We start from the raw sequence: 24,007 nt of genomic DNA, 5'->3' as shown, positions 1-24,007 counted from the left end.
TTGGAGTTTTAACGTCACTTGGAGGCGGCTGGTGAGGAATGAACTCTCAACAGAGGACATGTCAGACTGGCTAGCTCAGATGTTAAATTTGTCCCATTATTAGTTTAGAAGACCCATTCACGTAATATTAGAATAGTAAACCTAAAGAGGTTCTAAAGCCTTAAGGTTTCCTACCTTAATCTAACACCCCCCCCCTCCCCATTATACTTACCTGAGCCCTACCTTGATCCAGCACTGTGCATGAGAGCAGCGGCTCTCCCTGCTCTGATCTGTCACATGGCAGATCCATAGCAGCTGAAGCCATTAGCTCCTGCTGCTGTAAATCAAACTCTGTGATGAGGGAAAGGGTGCCCCTATGGGGGGACTGGCCAAAGAGGAGGAGCCAGGAGCGCCGGCGAGGGACCCGAGAAGAGGAGGATCGGGGCTGCTCTGTGCAAAAACCACTTTAAAGGGGTAAGTATGACATGTTGTACAGTTTATAGGTCATATTAAAGGTGGAAAAAGTTCTGAAATTATTTATCTTTGTCTCATTTTTTTACATCACAGAAACCTGCCATTTTAACAGGGGTGTGTAGACTTGTTATATCCATTGTAACTGCCTTGAGTCAAGCTTTAAACATGATACTGGGAAAATATTATTTTTATTGGGAGTAGTAACAGGAGATATTGTGCAAAGCGTAGAGGTGTGTATGTATGGCAGTGTTTCTCAGTTTCAGTCCTCAAGGTGCACCAACAGGTCCTGTTTTCAGGATTACCTTCAGATGAAACGACTGTGGTAATTACTAAGGCAGTGAAACATCAAATCACCTGTGCAAAATAATGGAAATCCTGAAAACATGAGCTGTTGGTGCACCTTGAGGACGGGAATTGAGAAACACTGATGTATAGGACAATGACCTCACTCAGATTGAAGCTAGGATACTTTAGTTCCACATCCACTGAACTACTATGTGGCCTAGGAGTTAGGTTGGCAGCTTCCTTCAGATGCTGCTCATGTGGTAGGATTGCTTTGAACCAGAATCCTTTAAAACATATTTGAGCGAGCACAGGGAGGTGATCTCATAAATGTGTGCTCCTTGTTTGCCCAGTCAGCAGGCCGAAGTCACCTTCCAAGGAAATTAAGGTCTTAGACTTGGCTGTGTTTTGTCATGGGTTCTTGGGACACAAAACTGGCTGAACAGAATTAAAAATCCTTCAGCAGATAAAACAGATCCCATAAATATCAGCTTTTTATTTAACTGTTGTAAGATGGATGGGCTTTAATGGTATTAGCAGTGGGGGGTACCCAGGAACAGTCCAACTAAGTTTGTCCTGCACTTTTATTCAGCAAGGCAGCAAGCAAACCGTTTCAATGCAGGAGACCTTTGTATAGCACTTAAGCCACTAACTAAACTTATGTTTTTTTCCTAAAAGCGGATTGCTCATCTACATTTTAAAGCCTAGTACACATGATCAGAAAATTTTTACGAAAAATCCTGCTGTCAAAGCGATAGTACGATAATCTGATCATTAGTACACAGCTTTCAAGAGCCGATCACAACAGTTCATCCGAAATTATCCGAAGGGAAAAACACAATTTTCTCGCACGATACCCTATCGTAAGATTTTCTTTATTCAGTACAGTTTTTGTCTGAAAAATACAATACAAATACATCACTTCCGAAGTTGTATTCTGTTGTAAGAGAATTTTTGTAGATTGGGTAACCTCTTCATTTTCGAAGACTAGCACACAAACCCCCCCCCAAAAAATGAACGATCATTCTTCTGATATTCACATCGTGTGTACGACCCTTTAGTGTTTTGTCAGCACTCTGTCATTTCATCCAGCAGCAGAGAGTGAGCCCTGAACATAAGTCAGCTCAGATAAATAAAGGTTTGTGCACAGCTGAGACCAATAATGAGGTCCGCCAGGTAAGATGTGGATGGACCTAGAAATAGAGGCTTTATTCAACTCAAAGCTCTACAAAGTTTCCGGGCTCCAGGACTTAGATCAGAACTTATAAAGATTTTAAGTTGGTTTTCTTCATAGCAGACACAAACCATGGAGCTCCTTACCATCTGTAGAGAGAAACCTAGATGACACATACAGTATTTCACAAAAGTGAGTACACCCCTCACATTTTTGTAAATATTTTATTATATCATTTCATGTGACAACACTGAAGAAATGACACTTTGCTACAATGTAAAGTAGTGAGTGTACATCTTGTGTAACAGTGTAAATTTGCTGTCCCCTCAAAATACCTCAACACACAGCCATCAATGTCTAAACTACTGGCAACAAAAGTGAGTACACCATAAGTGAAAATTTCCAAATTGGGTCCGATTAGCCATTATCCTTCCCAGGTGTCATGTGATTCGTTAGTGTTACAAGGTCTCAGGTGTGACTGTGGAGCAGGTGTGTTAAATTTGGTGTTATCGCTCTCACACTCTCATACTGGTGACTGGAAGTTCAACATGGCACCTCATGGCAAAGAACTCTCTGAGAATCTACAAAAGATGGCCTAGGCTATAAGACGATTGCCAAGACCCTGAAACTGAGCTGCAGTATGGTCGCCAAGACCATACAGCAGTTTAACAGGACAGGTTCCACTCAGAACAGGCCTCACCATGGTCGACCAAAGAAGTTGAGTGCACCTGCTCAGCATCATATCCAGAGGTTGTCTTTGGGAAATAGACATATGAGTGCTGCCAGCATTGCTGCAGAGATTGCAGGGGTGGGGGGTCAGCCTGTCAGTGCTCAGACCATACGCCGCACACTGCATCAGATTGGTCTGCATGGCTATCGTCCCAGAATGATGATGCACAAGAAAGCCTGCAAACAGTTTGCTGAAGAGAAGCAGACTAGGGACATGGATTACTGGAGCCATGTACTGTGGTCTGATGAGACCAAAATAAACTTATTTGGTTCAGATGGTGTCAAGTGTGTGTGTGGCGGCAACCAGGTGAAGAGTACAAAGACAAGTGTGTCTTGCCTACAGTCAAGCATGGTGGTGGGAGTGTCATGGTCTGGGGCTGCATGAGTGCTTCCAGCACTGGGGAACAACAGTTCATTGAGGGAACCATGAATGCCAACATGTAATGTGACATACAGAAGCAGAGCATGATCCCCACCCTTCGGAGACTGGGCCACAGGGCAGTATTCCAACATAACGACCCCAAACACACCTCCAAGATGACCACTGCCTTGCTAAAGAAGCTGAGGGTAAAGGTGATGGACTGGCCAAGCATGTCTCCAGACCTAAACCCTATTGAGAATCTGTGGGGCATCTTTAAACAAAAGGTGGAGGAGTGCAAGGTCTCTAACATCCACCAGCTCCATGATGTCATCATGGAGGAGTGGAAGAGGACTCCAGTGGCAACCTGTGAAGCTCTGGTGAACTCCATGACCAAGAGGATTAAGGCAGTGCTGGAAAATAATGGTGGCCACAAAAAATATTGACACTTTGGGCCCAATTTGGACATTTCCACCTAGGAGTGTACTCACTTTTGTTGCCAGTGGTTTAGACCTTAATGGCTGTGTGTTGAGTTATTTTGAGGGGACAGAAAATGTACACTGTTATACAAGCTGTACACTCACTACTTTACATTGTAGCAAAGTGTCATTTCTTCAGTGTTGTCACATGAAAAGATATAATAAAATATTTACAAAAATGTGAGGGGTGTACTCACTTTTGTGAGATACTGTATAACTACAATTCTGCCAGCCAGGGACTCGCACTGTTCACTTGGACTAATTTGTACTTGCCTTTCTGTGGGGGAATGTGTGAATGAAATAGCCAGTTGTATAAGACATTCTCCTATAACATTTTCTCTTTCCTAACCACACACTTGTGTTCTTGTTCTCAGGCCAGCGATAACAGACAAGAAACCAGCGGACCTCAGCACTCTGAACGACGTCGGATACCAAATTCGTATTTAACAAGGAAGTGACACAAGAATCCCTGGTGCTTCCCTTTGCACTTTACCCCATTCACCCCTATTTTTTTTTCTAAAGATCTGTGACTATTTATTATCAAGTTTTTATTTATGCTTTTAATTGAAAGATTTGCATTTTTACACTTTTGTTTTTCATTTTAAATACCAATTTTGCAAGCTTTGGAGAAACCCAACGGTCATGCTGAACACAGTTCCTGGATGTCCTCTGACACAGTAATTATCTTTTTTTTATTTAGTCACTTCGTATCTCTTCCTGTTATCCCTCCAGAATTGACACATGAATGGGTACTGGCGTCCCTTCTCCAGGGATACAGCATTGTGTATTGAATACTACGAAGTATTGAAGTGAGCTTTGTCTGTAACCAGTGTGAGGAGGAGACCAGATCCAACAGCGATACCTTTCCTTCAGCTTAAGCTTTACAGCCTTCTGCCGCGTTCCCGCACCGTGGAATACAAGATGGCTGCCTTTGAACTGTACGTTATCTGTCATGTACGGCAAAACTTTCATGGCAGTTTCAGCACCACAATAGTTTTTAGAAAGACCATGTGAAATCGGACTGCACCGACTTTTACTGTTTTATCAATACTTTAAAAGCATTATGTACGTTTTATACAAAATGTGTCTGAAAGCAGCAATTCATAGAGGAAGTATGATAATATAACAAATGGTGATAATTCCATGTGACAATATTGCAACATCAGCACAAACCTCTTTCAGCTTATAAACCTTTATTTTTTTTTTAACTTCCTTCACTAGTCACAGTTGGGCTTATGCAAGAACATGTCTCAGTTCCATACATTATACTTTTTTAGTGTTTTTAGTCTGCCCTAATGCATTAAACAAAGGTGTTAGTGCACTCTACAATTTTAGTACAGTATCTAGTGCAGTTGTGCATGGTAGCCAATCAGCTTCTATCTTCAGCTTGTTCAATTAAGCTTTGACGATAAAACCTGGAAGCCGATTGGTTTCTAAGCACAGCTGCACCAGATTTTGCACTCTCCAGTTTTAGTAAATCAACCCCCTTGTATTTATTTTTCAGGAAAGAGGGTTTAATTTGATATTGGCTTAGGATGCATATATTTTTATTTTCTTGGTTTTTGTTGGTAATAAATAGTATAAAAGAAAAAAAAATGCAATTTCCTGTAATTTTTCCCAGCACATTTATATAATTTGTGCGCCCCCATATATTTACTTCAAAAATATAATTAACAATCTGCTGAGTATAAATGATATCATCTTAGTGTGACTTTTATGTAAAATAGCAGAAGGGTCAAAGTGAATGAATGCATTTTATTTTAGGAGAGCTTTAGTCCCCTTTTGACGCTACATTGCGCCGTACGAAGGGAAAAAATGGTTTGCGGAAATTGTTAGCACACCATAAAGGTAAGATTATGTTATATTGAAGGGGGGGGCACAAATCAGCGCAGTGATGACTTTTACAAGAATGATGGTGCGTTCACATGTGAGCATTTGATGCTTGCACAGCGAATGTCATCCAGATCCTCTGACATCATTGTTGTAACCTGAGGATTAATCTGGGGAGGGATATATTTTTTTTAAGCTCCTTCAGATATGGAAGCTCTGGATCTGATCAGACTCCCATTCAGCTGTGCAGTGGCAGATCACTTCTAATAGTCATCTATTGCTGGCTGAATTCAGCCATCAACAAATCACTATAGCAGTGATCTATTGCTGTAGGGAGAAGCTGCAACAGCTCTGCTCGCACCTCTATACTCCATGCAATTGCATTGTCTCTACACTTCTAATGCAAACACAATGCAGAAGCATCTTTCAGGCCTGTTCACACCTGAGCATACTGGAATTGTAGGCAGAATCGCGTGACTCTGCCTGCGATTCCAGAATTGGAGCAAAATGCGGGATGCGTTCATTGTGCCATTATTTCTTAATAGCACCCCAAACACAGTGCGATGTTGCTGCAATTGTCATGCAACAAGACACACGAAAGTTGTGGATAAAGAACACAACACCAAACGTGCCTAGCTCAATGCCAAAATTTGGAACATGAGCTTCTTTGATGCATTTTTGGAGCAGAGGGAGGCCCATTCCACATAAATTGTGGCACTCCAAAACGCACCACAACATTTCGCAAAAAAAAAAGAGACGCGGCAGCGTCGCTTAGGTGTGGTGAGGACCTCAGGGTCACCATCTACTTCCTGGGCTGAGATGCTGGCTCAGATATGGCACAATCATGTAAATCCTGCTGCCTGTGCAGTTCTTGGCTGTGTTCACAAATGTTTGACAAAGATCAGCCTTAGTGACAGGGTTCCTATTTTCGATCAGTTTTCTATTCCATAGTAATTATTCTTTTAAATGTATTAAATCTTTTAGTCCATAAAATTGATTATAGTTTGCTGCTCCATCAATCATTAATGATTAGTTGTGTTTGTGCTTTTATTTACTTTTGTTCATATTGGCGATTGGCAAAAACATAAAAATTGCTATATGGCCAGCAGTAAGAGTTAGGAGAAAATGAGTGACAGGCATATAGTTACATAGTTAGTAAGGTTGAATAAAGACACCAGTCCATCCAGTTCAACCTGAGTGAGTGTGGGTGCGTCTACAATCATCCCTATTTATTTAAGGTACCCATATAGTGCCGCCAATTCACGCAGCACTCCACACATACATCGTACACCCACATTAGTCCCTACCCTCAAGGAGCCCTCAATCCAACTCACATTCATATACCAGGGTCAATTTTGAACAGAAGCCAATTAACCTACCAGCATGTCTTTGGAGGACGTGCTGATAGGGCAACAGCTTAGAGTCCGTGTTGCTTTAATGATTCAGAATATGATGACAGAAAAAACAGTGCGTTTCGGGTCTGACGTACTCCATCAGGGCTTGGAATCGCTATGAGGGCTTAAGTAGACACAGTGAAATAGTAACCAGACAGATCTCTACCAAATCTGGCTGATTTTCTTATGGGAAGTTATTAAAAGTGACTGTCCCTCAATATTGATAGCGGCAGCTCTCGAGGTGTCTGGCTGAAAGGAGGTAAAGCTCGACAGTCAAATATAAACTATTTCTTTATAAGTTAAGACTGTATATTTAAGTTTCTCCATAAGCCATAAGCTGCTCTTTTAAAGGGAATTTGTATTGAATTTACACTCAACAAATATTTGGGCCTGTTATATTGATGGGTGTATTTTAATTGTGGAATAGATTGGCTGAATTTATTTTGAAGCGTGGTAAAGATAAAAGGAATGGTCCTGAGCAGTTTTATGAAAGGGCAGCATTTTGGGAATCAATACCTTCTCCTAAAAAAATGATTTAAGGGCTGGTTCACACCAGCTGCATGCATTACTGCACAGCTTCTAGTAGAGCTGCACGATTAATCGTCAAGAATCAAAACCGTGATTCTTTTTCCATCCCGATCTTAAAACAGCTTTTCTCGATTCTATCTAACAAGTGCAGAGAGTTCTCTGACAGCTGAAAAAAAAAAAAAATCCAGGCAGCCTGCCCAGTTTTATCACAACATCACCATAACTATAAACAAAGTAACCTTTCCTTCTTAGATCAAAGGAATGAACTTTGGTCTGTAGATGAGGGAAGTTTAACCACTTAAAGCAGAGTTCTGCTTAAAAATTAAAAAAAAAAATTAAAAGTCAGCAGCTACAAATACTGCAGCTGCTGACTTTTAATAATCGGACACTTACCTGTCCCAGGGTCCAGCGATGCTGGGGAAAGAAGCCCCGCTCATCTCCCTCTCCTCTCTGCGGCGCCGGCATTGTAACTGTGGGCGCCCGGCTGTGGCTTCACAGCCAGGCACCCACTGGGCATGCGCGTGCCGTGACTGGCCAGGCAATCATTTGGGACCTGTGACTTGTCCCAGATGATTGCCGAGAGAGGGAGGGGGTAATGGTGATCTCCCTTCCGGTGCACCGGGAGGAAGTGGGAGCTACGACCCTCTAAAAAAGAGGGTATCCGCCCCCCCCCCCCAAAAAAATGACATGCCAAATGTGGCATGTCAGGGGGTTACCTCCCTTACAGCGGAAGTTCCATTTTTGGGTGGAACTCGGCTTTAAAGACTAAACCTTTTTCTGACACTTGCTGCTTACAAGTTGAAATCAATATTTATTGCTAGAAAATTACTCAGAACCCCCAAACATTACATATATTTTTTTAGCAGAGACCCTACAGAATAAAATGGTGCTTGTTGCAGTATTTTATGTCACGCTGTATTTGCCTAGCAGTCTTTCAAACGCAATTTTTTTGATAAAAATACACTTTAATGAATAGAAAAAAAAATAAACAGTAAAGTTAGCCCAATTTTTTGTATAATGTGAAAGATGTTACATCATGAGAATCGTGACCTTTATTCTAAGCAAAAAAAATATGATTCTTATTTTAGCTAAAATCGTGCAGCTCTAGCTTCTAGTGTGCAATGTGAAGGCAGCGGTGCTGAGCGCATCACACTGTATCCATTTATGTTTGTTAGAACTTTATTGAAGTTCACAAAGGGACATTTCATTCTGTTTTATTTATCACAGTGTGATGCAACGTAGTGGATTGTGTTGCACAATGCTGTGCTGAAAAAATACTGCATGCAGATTTTTTTTCTTCAGCCATGATATGGAACAAGACTTTTTTGCCTTGTGTATGCATTGGGACTGCTTTGAGCAAGGCTGCCCAGCATGCATCTGGTGTGAACAGGCCCTAAACCTTTATAGTTAGACCTCTAAGTACCCGCCAACTAGAAATGTTTGTTTTATAGATTACTGGACATGCATTTAGAAACTGGTGCAAAGGAAGAGCATGCTGCTCAATGCATCAAAAAAATTCAATTTAGTTTTCCTTATAGGCTCTACCTTGGCTGAATGGAAGCAAGGCTCTGGCTGGTTGCTGTGAGCAGGACATGTCCTTGTTTTATCACTTGTTAGATATGAGACATTGTGAAACGCTACCACTGGGAAAATTGATTTTTTTACAGCAGCCAATCAGACTCTTTTACTCATACACAGTTTAGAAATATAATAGAGAAAGGAGAGAGCACCTACATGTGTGATGGCTACAGCATGACCTCCATTTCCTGAGTGCTGGAACTCCCTATTAGTGGACATTTTTGGCAACCAGTGAAATTCTACAATAAAATGGAACCATTCTGTATATTCTATACAAGATCATAATTTAAGGTGGTATTGTCACCTTTACCGTAAAATAATGTTTAATGAGACTTTCATATTTTTATATGCATTAAGCCACATGCACACAGGCATAATAAAATACTGATATCTAAGCAGAATCATTCTTGTCGAAAGATGCCGCATAAAATATACATGTAATGGTCCATAAGTGCTTCTTAGTTAGCGGGGGGACAGCTGGAGTTGATGGTCCTCCTGAATTTTGGCTGCTGGTATATATTTGTAAGGATTATGTAATCATAGCTGGTCGTGATATATTGAACACTGAGGTGCCCCTCTTTATTGGGCTTTCAGTTTTTGTGGCAAAATGAATGGAAAATTTTAAAAAGGTCAATTCTTTAGGTGGAAGCAGTACTTTATTACCTGTGTCAAATCTCCACCTTGATTATGACATGCAGACTTGGAAATGGCCCACCAGGCCGGAGGTGGGTAATGTTGTGGAGGCAGCTGCTTTGGTGGGTTTTTAGGTGTGGGTGACGGAATGTAGTTAGTGGCAGTCATGGGTCCTGGGAATGACCCCCCAAGCATGGGTGGTGGATAATACTCTGGGGGAGGCTGCCGTGGTGGGTTTTTAGGTGCAGGTGTTAGCCAATAATAGCAAGCAGTGGTTCCGGGTCCTGGGAATGGCCCACCAAATTCTGGGTGGTTATGTTGTGAAGGCAGCTGCTGTGGTGGGTTTTTAGGTGCGGGTGAAGGAATGTAATTAGTGGCAGTCATGGGTCCTGGGAATGACCCCCCAATCATGGGTGGTGGGTAATACTCTGGGGGAGGTTGCCGTGGTGGGTTTTTAGGTGCAGGTGTTAGCCAATAATAGCAAACAGTGGTTCCGGGTCCTGGGAATGGCTCACCAAATTCTGGATGGGGTATGTTGTGGAGGCAGCTGCTGTGGTGGGTTTTTAGGTGTGGTTGTTGGAAAGCCAGTCGTGGCTGACATAGATCCTGGCATCTCGGGTCATGAAAATGGCCCTCCAAGCCCAGATGGTGGATATTATTGTGGGGGGGGTTGCAGTGGTGGGTTTTTAAGTGTGGTTGGTGGAAAGTAACTGGTAGCAGATATTGGTCCTGGACTCTCAGGTGCAGGAAATGGCCCACCAAGCTCGGGTGGTGGATAATGTTGGGGTGGCTGCTGTAATTGGTTGTTAGGTGCGGGTGTGGCAATCATGGGTGCTGGCATCCTAGCACCTGGGAATGGCCCACCAAGCCCAGCTGGTGGATAATTTTATGGGGGGGTTTCAGTGGTGAAATTTTAAGTGTGGTTGGTGGAAAGTCACTGGTAGCAGATATTGGTCCTGGCCTCTCAGGTCCAGGAAATGGCCCACCAAGCTTGGGTGGTGGGTAATGTTGTTGGGGCGCTTGCTTTAATGGGTTTTTAGGTTCTGGGGGTGGAAAGCCACTGGTGGCAGACATTGTTCCTGGCAACTCCAGCAGTTTCTTGCCTCCTCGCACAGCTTCACTGCTGGTCACAGGGAGCTGTCTGGAGAGGATTCTTCACAATCAGGACCTAATCATACAATCCTGTAAGTGATAGCGCTATAGATACTTTTCGAGCTCTATGCGCTATTTTAGGTCTGTCTACTCTAATTTTAAATGTAAAATTCTTCTTCCATTCCTCTAGTTAGGTTTTCAGTCCCAGCATGTACATGCCTGAATTACGCAGAAATATAAACCGTGGATTCAACATTTTTTACTTCGCTTTTATGCAGCTAACTTACAACTGGTCCACTTTGTAGCCTAATATAAGAGGAATATTGATTGTGGAAGGGATGTATGAAAATGGAGAACACGCTTTGACGTGCCCCTTTGTTGTTGAACTTATAACTATGGAGGCAGAAAGAACATCATCTATAAAGATCAATAAACTGTGTGCACATTAGAGCACCATTTTTTTTTTTTTTTTTTTAGATCAAAACAGACCCAAGGAGAGGTTCACTGAACAAAATTAAATGCCTGAACTTTAGGCAAACATAAAAAAAATGCTTTTTAAAGTGTAGGTGAAGCTCAATAGCTAAATAACGTATGTGCATTGTCTTACTCTGGCCTCACACTATACAATTTTCTTGTTCAATTTCCTTTAGATTCACCTTCAACTATGTAGTACAAGGGCCTGCCTGATTGCATACAAATTGAATGTGTTTAAAGTGGAAGTAAACCCTCCTATCGTTTTCAGCCAAGGAAGCTGCCATCTTGGCCTCTGTTTAGTCTAGAACTGCCATGATGCTGCACATGTGATCAGTTATGACACCGGCCATTGGATGGTTTGACAGTTTGGTTGAGAGCCCAACCAATGGGAGTGTTACATTTCTGGCACGTGCCGGAGAGGTAGCTGTTTTATGGATGGGTTTACTTCCGCTTTAAGTTTGACCCTCATATTATATGGTTTTGGTAAATCTAAAGGTAAAGTGTACAAGAAAATTGTATAATGTATGGCCAGCCTTAGTTGCCAAAAACTTTGCAGTTCTGTTCAGCCATTTTTTTAATCCAGACATTGTCCAAGCCCTTAGCCCTTATGTTTCTCAACTGCTATCAAAGCAACACAAAATAGGCCAAAGTAATGATTGGATAGCAACAGAGCAGCAGCTTACTTATGAGGTCATCCCTGTACTCCCTCCTTCAGTTAGCAATATCTATTTGTTGGATTTACAGTACTGTGCAAGGCAGTGAATTCTGATTGTGCTAAAGTGTTGCTGCCTTTTCCTTTCCCAGTCTGAATGCTGATGTGCGGGTATTACGACTAGTACAAAGACAGACTGAGGTACTATTTAAAATTCATTTCGGTTTTCAATTTAGAGGTTTGTGTGGAGTTTCATTTTAAAGTGGAACAAATGTGGGAAGTTGCCAATGTCAACTCTTTTGAAGCTGCAGCTTGAGGGTCATCACCTCAGCTGGCTTTATTAGGTCACTGTAGGAATGAGATGAAAAAAGAAAAAAAAAAACTATGCAAATTCTGCATGTCTATATGAACATATGTCACATCTGTGCAGTGCTCATGGTTTATTCAGAGCAAACCGCAGACTTCATGATGTAAACTGTCTGAAGAACTGGGTTTCATTGCCTGCAGCAACCAATAATGTTACTTCCTCGGTTTTTGGTGTTGAAAGTGAAATAAAAGGAGATCCTGATTGCTAGGAGATGTATCACACTGCCTTCAGACACTATCTGTAGGGTCTCTGTGTTGTTTTAATTGCCGAGCAATAAGAGGATGAGTTCTGAGCTGTGAACTGTTATCTCAGCATTCTGATTGTAGATATGCAAGACAAGGGCTGAGCCACTCTGTACTCATTAGCTCTTCAGACTGCACTCATCATGTACAGAAGCTGGGAGTAATGATCCACCAATCAGTGGAGAGTACAGAATGGACCATTCCGCTCAAGACTGTTTTAGTGCCTGGAATGGCCAATGGTTCTCTGTCATATAGTACGCTTCAGTCTACTTCTGAAGGCTATGTGAATTTTATGTCAGCTGTAGATATTGGGGAGACAGTATGGTGATACATGGCCTGTCTCTTCAATATCCAGAGCAGATGTTATATAGGGTCAGGTGAGGTGAGAACCTTTGCTGATGCCTTCCCTGGAAGGAGTCGCATGCGATGATTCTCCCTTGCTTTGTGGTTTTTATGGCGCTGCTTGTGAGATTTAGGGAATAAGTGCACTTTTGATCCACTTTATCTTCTTTAATATACCAAGGCAAATCAAGCTGGTTTGCAAATATAACCTTGTTTCTTTCTCCTGTTGCCCTCTAAGAACTCTACAGGAAACCCTAATGTTCTACAAGTTTAGTTTGTCAGTCTGAGGGCTGATAAAGCCATTTGCACACCGTTAACCAAAGGACTGCTACATACATTAACAAATTATCCCCAGCATCCTTCTAGATATGATCCTAATCTTCTAAAGAGATGCCTAAAAGGCAAGCCTGAACAAAGGGATTTCCATTGTTGACCTTATTCACACAGTGGCAATGCAAGCTGTCAATCTTCTTTATCCTTCTGTCATCCACTGTTGATTCTCTAGAAGAGTTGGAATACAGAAATAATTTTTAGGTCTGCAGTGTATGCAACTGGTTTGGCCAAGAGATAATGAGCTAATGAGCAATGCCCCCTTTCATATTATCTTTTACCATGAAGGTGCACTTATTTTTTAAATTCATTTGATTTAATAAAATAAAGTCTAAGCTCCAGCTGAATATTCGTTTTTAAGTACAATGGTATGTGAGTGACGTGTTGTAATGTTGTTGCAGCTCTCATTACTTTTGCTGCAACTAAGCTGATAAGTTTAAAGGGCTTCTCCACTTAGATCTAAAGTGGCTTATGGCTTCAGACTTTTCAGGTAAGTAACATGGACAAGTCCTCCCCTAATGTTTACCAGCACGGTCTGCCTGAGGTCAGTTCTGGTCTGACCACTGATGACCCCAAATACATGCTTTATAGTGTATCCACCCCTGACCCCACCCAAATTGCATAGGAAGTGTTGGTGAGATTGTAGTGTACTGTGCAGTTTCCTTATTAAACATTCTGCCTTTGCTACAGTATAAGAATCTAATTCTAAGACTTATTGTATAGATTTAAAAAAGATGTGTTTTTTTTTTTTTTTTCAATCATACCAAGGTGGATGCAGAATTGGTCTGATGCAGCATCTATCCCCCACTGGCTCTAAAAGTGAGAACCAAGCAATCAAGCATCGCTGATCGCTCAGTTCTCAGTGAGCAGAGCTGGTGACTGTATGGTGGTAGATCTAAAGAATATTGTACAATCAGACTGTAACCTGCATAATTGGCTTCAGACAATCGGGTCTTCCATTTTTTCTGACCAATTACTGAGGGGGGATAGCGGGGAGGACCTCCGTGTTACTGCGCAAAGAGATCTAAAGCTGGGCTTTAACTTTCAGTGAAAGTGGAAAACTTCTTTCAGTGTCGTATTTCAACAAAAGAACAATAAAACAATTAACTAAAAAAAGTGTTTTCTGATGATTCTGCTCATTAGAACATTTTTTAAATATCTTAATTTTTTTGGAAATGTAAGATCTGTACATCTTCTGCTGTTTTTTTTTTTATTTATTTGTTTCCCCATTTTTTCAGATTGCAATATGTCATTTTTATGTGAGTGTTATATTTTGCTATTTTTACATAAATAAATATTTGCTTTTATTGTGTTTGTGATTTGGTGTCACAATGTCCTGTTTACACACACACAATAGATATCTATCTATCTATCTACACACACACAGTGGATATAAAAAGTCTACACACCCCTGTTAAAATGTCAGGTTTCTGTGATGTAAAAAAATGACACAAAGATAAATCTGTTCAGAACTTTAGCCCAGGTTCACACTGACAGCAGGAATGAAACTGTGCGAGTTCAGCTGAACTCGCACAGTTTCATTCCCGCATGTCAGTCCCAACTTCGGGGGTGATTTCAGAGACGGCGGTGTGGGTTTCTGCACAGATGTCTATTGAAATCGCACCCCGAAGTCACCAAAAGTACTACAGAAACTACTTTTGGAAATCGGTGCGGCGATGCACCAATTTGGACGGTGCCATTGCCAGCAATAGCCTCTGATATGGCATGCGATTTCACATGTCAAATCACTGCAATGTGAACCAGGGCTCAATGTGACCTATAAACTGAACAACTCAATTGAACAACAATGGGGTGGGAAGTGGGGTACCCCAGGGTTCAGTGCTGGGACCAATCCTATTTAATTTGTACATAAACGACCTGGAGGATGGGATAAACAGTTCAAATTTCTGCATTTGCAGATGATGCTAAGCAGGGCAATAACTTCTCCTCAGGATGTAGAAACCTTGCAAGAAGATCTGAACAAATTAATGGGGTGGGCAACTACATGGCAAATGAGGTTTAATGTAGAAAAATATAAAATAATGCATTTGGGTGGCAAAAATATGAATGCAATCTATACACTGGGGGGAGAACCTCTGGGGGAATCTAGGATGGAAAAGGACCTGGGGGTCCTAGTAGATGATAGGCTCAGCAATGACTCAGGCCTATTCTGTCAGGGCTCGGGTTCTTCCCTTCCCGGTGAAGGCGCACTCTACTTGGGCGCCGAGTGCCTCCTAGGCCTTCCGTCATCAGTAACGCAAGTGTGCATAGAGGCCACCTAGTCGTCGGTGCACACTTTCACAAAATTTTACAAAGTGGATGAGCTGGCATCTGCGGATGCCTCTTTTGGCCGCAAGGTTCTGCAGGCTGCAGTCTAGAGGGATTTTCCCTCATGAACGGGTTTTCTTGCTGTTCAGGTTGGGCTCCAGTTGTTCTCGTTGAGCTCCAGGTTGTCTGGTTGGCCTGTTTTTTTGTTGGCTGCCCCACCCCCCACATTTGGTACTGCTTTAGGACATCCCTATGGTTCTGAATACAGAAGTGCTGTGTCTGTCAATGAACGAATGAGAAAATAGGATTTTTGACTTACTGTAAAATCTGTTGCGTTGAGTTTATTGACAGACACAGCACCCACCCCTCTATGGCGTTTTTTTTAATGCTTCTGACACATGGGACAAAACTGAAGGCCTGTAGCACAGAGGGGTTGTGTGTATATTATCACCTAGGACTGCCCATGGGCGTAGCCAAGTCTTTTTTCTGCCTAGTGTCCTACTCCTGTAGGGGGCAATATAACCCTATGGTTCTGAATAAGGAAGCGCTGTATCTGTCAATGAACTCAGAGAAATGGATTTTATGGTAAGTCAAAATCCTGTTTTTCAGATCCTCAGAGAGTTCTTTGCCATGAGGTGCCATGTTGAACTTCCAGTGACCAGTATGAGAGAGAGAGAGTGACAACACCAAATTTAACACACATGAGACCTTGTAACACTAACGGGTCACATAACACCGGGGAGGGAAAATGGCTAATTGGGCCCAATTTGGACATTTTCACTTAGGGGTGTACTCACTTTTGTTGCCAGTGGTTTAGACATTAATGGCTGTGTGTTGAGGTATTTGAGGGGACAGAAAATGTACACTGTTATACAAGCTGTACACTCACTACTTTACATTGTAGCAAAGTGTCATTTCTTCAGTATTGTCAAATGAAAAGATATAATAAAATATTTACAAAAATGTGAGGGGTGTACTCACATTTGTGAGATACTGTATATACATATATATAAAATTATACACACCCCAAGTGTAGGATTGTATGTATGAAATCTGGTGTTATTTTTAGGAGTGAACATTGAGGTCAGGTGTGTCTCACTCATTTGAACCTTTTTTTTCTACTATAGTGCTCACTCAGCTCTGCACACATCTTTGGGCTTCCATTATTGTAATCAGGTCACATAATACAATGTACAGTATGCCTGAGGGAAAAGCCACCAACCATATTTAAACATACACTAGAAGCATAGTAGGAGAACAAAGTTTGGACTTGATATTGCTGGAGTTGGTCTGTGACAGTTTGCCATCAGTTTTCTAAATAAGGCTTTTTATATAGTGTCATAGCTTCCAGTCCCCACCAGCTTCTAGGCATTGGGCCAGTCACATGTTACCAAGCAGTGCCTAAGGTCAGCCAGAGATGGCTCGAATGTGGCCATTTCAACAGGAACCAGACAAATTTGGATCCATCTATGGGCAGGCTGGTTGTACTGAAGTCAATCCATTGATCGACTTCAGTACAACCAGTCTGTCCTATTTTGTTTCACGCAATCGCTGCCAGCAGGGAAATACCTCCTGCTCCTAGAATACAATAGCGCAGCAGGGGGGATTCCCCCATCAACACGGTGTTGATGGGGGGAATCAAACAAATTTTCTTTCCATCAACCACGGGTATAATGTAGGGCTTAAGTGTCATCTATTCCCTGTACTTGGTCATATTGCATCACAAATCACACAGGTAAGTGTGTGAAGGAATGTAATGTAAATAATAATAATAATAATAATCTGAAAATGTCTATTTTCTTATGTGCATACATATTTTTCTCCTTACTCAGTATATAAGTATACAGATTAGCTCTGTTCCTATATTTTCTCAAGATGGCGGGTACCCCCTGCATCCCACACATCAGAAGAACGCGGAACTGAAGATAAAACCAAGATCAGCCAGACCTCGTTATGAAGATTCTCCATTTTCTTTTTCTATCTTAACCAATGAGATGTACCTATTAGACTAACATAGCAATGACGTATTTGTGTGTATAAAACATTAACACCGCCTTGAATAAATTAGAAGTGTAAGAAGTAACGGAGCTGAGCGTGTCTCAGAGTGTTTACTTTATATGCATGCATATCAACACTTTCAAATTAGAGACAGCAGCAGATAACCTTGGGCTCGATTGGAGCTCTTAATCATTTCCATAACAGATGGTGCAGAAACCCGGGACCTCAGGCTACAGTCGAAGCTATACCGTGATAAGCATTCAGGCGTTAACTGATTGATGAGAGTGGGGTTTGCGCAGCCCTAACAGTACCGGTAAGTTTGATTTATATTCTTACCACTGTACGACTCTCTTATCTTTCGGTTGACGGCTGGATTCTGTCGGTATGCTGAGACTGTCTTAGAGGCAGGTATTTCCTCGCCTGAGGTTGTTTTAACGAACCTGTCAATGGGTTTCTGCTGACTGTATTTGTTCACTGTCTGCCATTCTTTGGGCTACGAAACTCAGCAGTCTAAAAGTGCTACATGTGTGAATGTGTGGTCTCATCTCCAGATGAGCTTTCGGCCTCTGGTATGAGATGGTTTCCCTTGTAGCAAGCGTTTATAGACGGGTTACTCTGGGTTCGACGAACCTTTGAGGGTTATCTCAGCTGCTGGTTTTGCAGTCTGAAAGTGTTACAGAAGTCTCACCCCAAGAAGAGTTGTCGGCCTCTTGGTGTAGAGCTGGAAAAAAAAAGTCTATAAACGGGTTCATTTTTGCAGGGTGGTCTGCCCTTGTGGTTATCTTAGCCTGCTGAAATTTTGCAGTTCGAAGAGTGGCAGGTGTAATGTCCTGTCGTGAGTGTATTTGTGGTTTATTGTTTGCTATACACGAGAGGGGTTGGGGACTGGTTAAGGTCTAGGGGGGGCTGCCCGGGGGATCTGTTGGGTCGCGGGCCGTTGCTCCTCACTACCCCTGACGTGTTTGTTCTTGTTCTGAGATTAACCGTACATTACAGGGTTATAGCAAACAGTAGAAGCTAGGAGCGCAGTATGTGCCCCCACCGAAGGAATTTTTGATAAAGAACGCTGAGAAAAATATTAACCCCTTGGTTGTATGTATTCTCCTCTCAAGCCGTTAGCCGAGAAACAGAAAGTGATATTGTAAAGAAAGTGAGATTGTAAAGAAAGTGATATTGTAAAGAAGGAGAGAAAAGATGTTAAAATAGTTAACAAAGTTGAAAGAAGTGGCGAAAGTTATGTTGCTGAAGAAACAGGGAGAAAAATCCTGTGTGATAAAGAAAATTGGATAAAGGAAGTTAAGAAAGATGGCGATTGTATTATGTATGTGTATCAAAGAGCTGATGATATGTTGGAACTTGAAACAAAGGAGGGGAGGGACAGCACTGCCCGCCGTCTAACAACCACTCCTTTCTCACCACCCAAGCACAACCCACTGTGACAACTCAGCCCGGCGGCCATCTTAGTGCACCCATGCCTTCACTTTCTACCCAGCCCAGTGCACTTCCTGCCGGCGGCCATCTTGGTACACCCAGTAAGCTTAAACAGCCTGTACCCAGCCCTCCCTGTTTTAAACCAAGATGGTTCATACCACACACCTGTCTTCCCCAATACGGGAGCATCACATTCCCAGGCCGGATATGTTAATGATGAAGAAGCATCTGAGTGGGAAGCCCAACAGCAGGCAGCAAAGCCACCCACTGATTTAACCCCCAATCCGGCTCCAGACTCTCAGTTCCGAGAGGATCTCAAACACATGCTGGCAACCGTAAGGAACAGTGCCTCTTGCCAGCCCCTGCCCCAACAACAGTCTCGGTTACCAGAAGGGGCACCAGTGATGTATGTCGCTTTTACTCCATCACAAGCAGAGGCCTTAGTGACAAGTCTGCCTGACCCAGAGGAGCAGCCAATTCCCTTCTACCACAGGATAGTGCAGATACAAGAAACTTACTCAGCTGCCTGGAGAGACTTGATCAGCCTATGCCAAATCAAAGCAGGATATGTCTTTTGGCCAGTGATGCAGATGGCCTTCAATGATGCCTGCCTGACAAGTGCCACTTCCTACACCTCAGGCGTGGAGTTCTGTGCACAACTCCACGACTGGGCAAAGGAGAAGTTGACGGATCAGACCACCACAATCCAAGATATTACCCAAGATAAAGAGGAGTCTGTGAAGAAGTATCATGCTAGACTCATAAAGGCACACACACACACATATGTTATCAACTGCTTTTGTTTCAGGGCTCAGAGAGGATATCAGAAAAGACCTGATGGTGGCCCGCCCTGAATACCATTCAATGAAAATGTCTGATTTATTGTTGGTGACCAGAGGTATAGAAAATCAAAAAGGTAAAAAACCAACACCCCTCATGGTAACCCATGACGAAGATCCCGCCTACACTAGTCCACCACCACTGCCCAATACCAGGGAAAGGATCACCTGTTACAACTGTGGGAAACGGGGTCACTTCAGAAAAGAATGCAGAGCCCCAAGATGTCCCAAACGAAAAACCTACCACTTTCCTCATTGACAGGGGTGCAGCCAAAAGTGTGTTGAGGGCGGTGAACCTGCCTAATAATTCTTTCCTTTCCACTATTGATGTTTCCTGCGTAGGAATGGATGGGGTGCCCCGCTCCAGTCCACTTCCTGATTTGCTTGCCAGATTTGTGGTGTCCTCTACATGTCCCTTGAATCTACTAGGAGCTGATGTGTTGTCCAGACTACAGGCCTCAATCAGGACACGCCTGAAGGGGGGATGAAGTTACATACTCCCCTATCTTTAGAAGACTAATCTGCTTTGTGTTCTCTGCCTCTCCTGATGACACTTAATGAAGCAAAAACTTCAAGGTCAATACTGCAGGAAGTACTTGACAGAATCCCTGCGTGCCTATGGTCCATAGGACCGGAAGACAACGGTCACTTAAAGGTGCCACCAGTTTCAGTCAAGCTAAAAGAAGGCGCTTCATTGCCCCGGAAACCACAATAACCCCAAGAAGAGAATCCTAAAAAGAGAACCAGGTACCTACTGTGGATGCCTTTGACTGCAAAATACCTCACAGAGGTGGACCTTACAAACGTTTTCTTCAGTGTCCACCCTCACCCCTCCTGCTGGTACCTTTTTGCATTCATCCACGGAAAGAAATGGCAACATACCTAAACAGTTGTGCCACAAGGGGCACAGAACTTTCCAAGCCAGTTTGCAAAAGCTATGGCTATCATCCTTGACACATGACAAGAGGAACACCCGGAAGTGATTCTCTTCCAACATGTTGATGACCTTCTCCTTTGTGCAGCTGACTTACCCCTGTTGAAGTCACCTCAGAAAGCCTGTTGTGCTATCTTGCCAACCAGGGCTGCAGAGCCTCAAAGCCCAAATTGCAGTGGTGCTCAACACCTGTCATTTTCCTTGGACTAATTTCCTAGTGCAGAGCATGGATTCCAGAAGCCTTCCTACTGATGCTCTGCAATCAGACCCTTCCAGATGTCTCCTGAAGAAATATCTAAAGTTCGAAGCCTTTAAGTGCGCCACCCCCGGCGCTAGGGCTCCCAGCCTACGGCAAAACGCTCAAGTTCTTTGTATCCGAACGTCTGGGACATGCTGCAGGTGTACTCACCCAATCACACGGCATCAGCCTACGCCCCATAGGATATTATTCCTGTCGGCTGGATGCGGTAGCAAGAGGAGGCCTATTGTGTCTGTGAGCTGGATTTGCTACACAAGCCTTGCTTGACAAAACTTTGAACTTGGTCCTTGGACACTGCCTCGTTGTGCTTGCCCCCCATGACGTTGTTGCCATATTCAACCAAGATCCAGTCGAAACACTTGTCCACTACCAGACACTTGAGACTCCTGTGTTCCCTCCTACTGGACAGCATTACTCTATTAAGTTGTCAAACACTGAACCCTACCACCCTTCTTCCACTTCTCGAGGGGGGAAAGGAGGAGGAGGAGTAGAGTCTTGACTTGTCACCCCATGACCACACAGGACACGCGGTCACCACTGAAAACACTGTTCTACAAGCTGAAGCCTTACCACCGGTGATGTCTGCACAGGAGGCAGAGCTGTAAGCACTTACTACAGCATGTAAATGGGCAGAGGGAAAAAGAGCTAACATTCATATGGACTCAAGATATGCTTTCAGCATTGCCCATGATAATGGTGTTATCTAGGACAGAGGATTCCTGACAGCTGCAGGAACACCTGTGAAAAATTGATGCCTTGCTTCTCCCAACCCAAGTGACTATTCTGAGTAAAGCACACGACAAAATGAACTCAAAAGAAGCTTGAGGCAATCATCTAGCCAATTCAGCTGCCAAACAGACAGCTGGTGGTCCACGGGAAGTGGACAGCAGGGTGGTAGAAGAAGACCACCCCGTGCTTACCTTACAGACTTTCCCAGTGGACAGAGTTTATCTAAAAGAACTACAGGAAACAACAAGTCCGGATAAGAAGGAAAGCTGGAAACGGAGAGGAGCAACTCTCAGAAATGGACTATTCGAGTGCAACAAGAAGCCTTGTCTACCCAGGAGTATGTACCCAGCTGTGGTGCAATGGGCATATGGAGCTGCCCACTTGACAAAGACTTTTATGAACTCTCTTATCAACAAGTGTTGCACCAAGAGTTACTCCACTGACCGACAACTTCTGCAGATCATGCATTATCTGCACCAAATGTAACCCAGGATGCACAGAAGAAGCACAGAAGAAGCACAGAAGAAGCACAGAAGAAGCACCTGGCAAAAGCCCTATACCCCATTCCAGAGGATGCAAATTGATCATTCTCAAGTGCCAAGAAGTGGCAGATTCGAGTACGCCCTAGTGGAAGTGGTCATGACTGCCAGGACCACAGCTAAGAAACTACTGAGTGAGATAGTGTGTAGATTTGGGGTCCCAGAGGTGATATTGAGAGATCAGGGACCAGCCTTAACAGCAACCCTTACTAAAGAGATTTGGGCAGCACTGGGGGTTCAGTTGGCACTACACATCCCATACCACCCTCAAAGTAGCGGGAAGGTAGAAAGGATGAATGGGACACTAAAAACAGGATGGTAAAGATGGCCCAAGAGACAAACATGAGTTGGCCCATTGCCCTGTTCAGTGTCAGACACACCCCCAGGGGAAACATGCCCTATCCCCTTATGAAATTTTGTTTGGTTCAACTCCCAGACTTGGTTGTTACTTTCCACAACAGTTACAGTTGCAGTCTGATGTGTTGACTAATTATGTAACCACATTATCACGAGAATTAACCTGAATGCATGTCCAGGTGTTTTCTTCCATTCCAGATCCTGAATTAGATACAGGAACACACCAACTACTGTCTGGAGATCCTTGAGCCAAGTTATGATGGTCCATTCCAAGTTTTGGTGACCACAGCCACCTCAGTCAAGTTGGCCAGGAAGAACACCTGAATGCACGCTTATCACTGCAGGAGAGCGTGTTTTCGGGCGCTGCATATCCTTTTTCTGTTTGATCTAGGGGGGAGGGGCCCAGGAGGTGGCCATCACAAAAAAGATAACATAATTACGTTTTGGTGTAACTCTTCAGGTACACGTGACCACCTTTACCTTAGATTACTGTGACATAGTACCTTGTCCGTTTGACCCTTCATGGTGATGCCATTGGTACAGTGATATCCCTGACGGTAAGGACATATATGTATGCCACACAGACAGTTACTGGGGACAGAGTTGTGGTTTCTGTGGGGGCGGGCGACCACAGAGTGCATTAGACAAAAAAGATGAAAATAGAAAGCCCCCATATCCTAACCAAAGATACAGCTGATACATACACTGACCCAGCACACAGTCAGAGGAGGAAGCGAGCAGCTCTCCCTGGAAGCTTTGACCCTCATGTATACATAGATGCCATGGGGGTCCCAAGGGGGGTACCTGATGAATTTAAAGCCAGGGACCAGGTAAAAGCTGGTTTTGAGTCTCTGATCCCCATAAAAACTGTCAGCAAGAATGTAGATTGGATTAACTACATGTCATGGTTATGCAATAGAGTTTGTCGATCAGCATACCTGTCTCCATGTGTTCATCTCTAGAGACCAGCTGACCCTCACCTGACTGCTTTTGTAACCTCCCCTCTAAGCATGGCCCCACCCCAGGCCCTATCAGGGAACCCTATATTAACCTGTGCACCGCAAGCCAGCAGTGCTGATCAACCACTGTGTGTTAGCCTCTGTGTGTACTTGCTGTGTTTCCTACATCTGATTCCTGTTACCGACCTTGGCTTGTACCTTACTTTCCTTGTTGTTCCAGCCTGCTGCCTCCTTCCTCTTCTCCTGTAGTCTACCGTGAGCGTGAGCTGTGAGACCCTGGGGGCCGCGACCTGGAGCCAGACTGCAGCGCAGTCCATCCTTACCATTAAAGGCTCTGGTGAACACCTGCTGGCTCTTAGACTCCGCGCCCTGGGGAATCTATGCTCTAGCTCCCAGTGGGATCTGTGTCAGTGATCCAGTAGACCTGCTTCCTGAACCTCCCAGGGTTCAATCCGCAGCAGACACCCGTAGGGTCCACTACCTTGCGGTGCACTCCTGATCCCAACGGTGTGCATCTGTCACCCAGCCTCTAGGTGACCTGACACTACACATATTATAACCAACAGAGATTTGTAAATTACACTAAAGATGCCCTCCAGGGAATTGCTGACCAGTTAGCCCCCACTTCCTACATGACATTCCAGGACCGGATGGCCTTAGACATGGTGCTAACTGGGAAAGGAGGTGTTTTGTAAAATCATAGGAAAAAACGGGAACCTGTTGTACATACATTCCTGATAATACTGGCCCAAATGGT

The 24,007-nt window shown here is 43.4% G+C and overlaps 1 protein-coding gene across 1 annotated transcript in view; it reads left to right on the top strand.

Moving 5' to 3' along the window:
• Positions 1-14,256, top strand: part of VASH2 (vasohibin 2) — a 157,135-nt gene extending 142,879 nt beyond the window's left edge. The window contains exon 8 of the mRNA XM_073628397.1: positions 3,850-14,256. Coding sequence (XP_073484498.1) covers positions 3,850-3,922 — 73 coding nt within the window. The 3' untranslated portion in view covers positions 3,923-14,256. The remainder of the gene's footprint in view (positions 1-3,849) is intronic.
• Positions 14,257-24,007: the final 9,751 nt, after the last annotated feature.

Source organism: Aquarana catesbeiana, linkage group LG04 (assembly GCF_042186555.1).
Source record: "Aquarana catesbeiana isolate 2022-GZ linkage group LG04, ASM4218655v1, whole genome shotgun sequence".
NCBI classification, from domain to species: Eukaryota; Metazoa; Chordata; class Amphibia; order Anura; family Ranidae; genus Aquarana; species Aquarana catesbeiana.
This window is presented reverse-complemented; position numbering and strand designations above follow the sequence as displayed.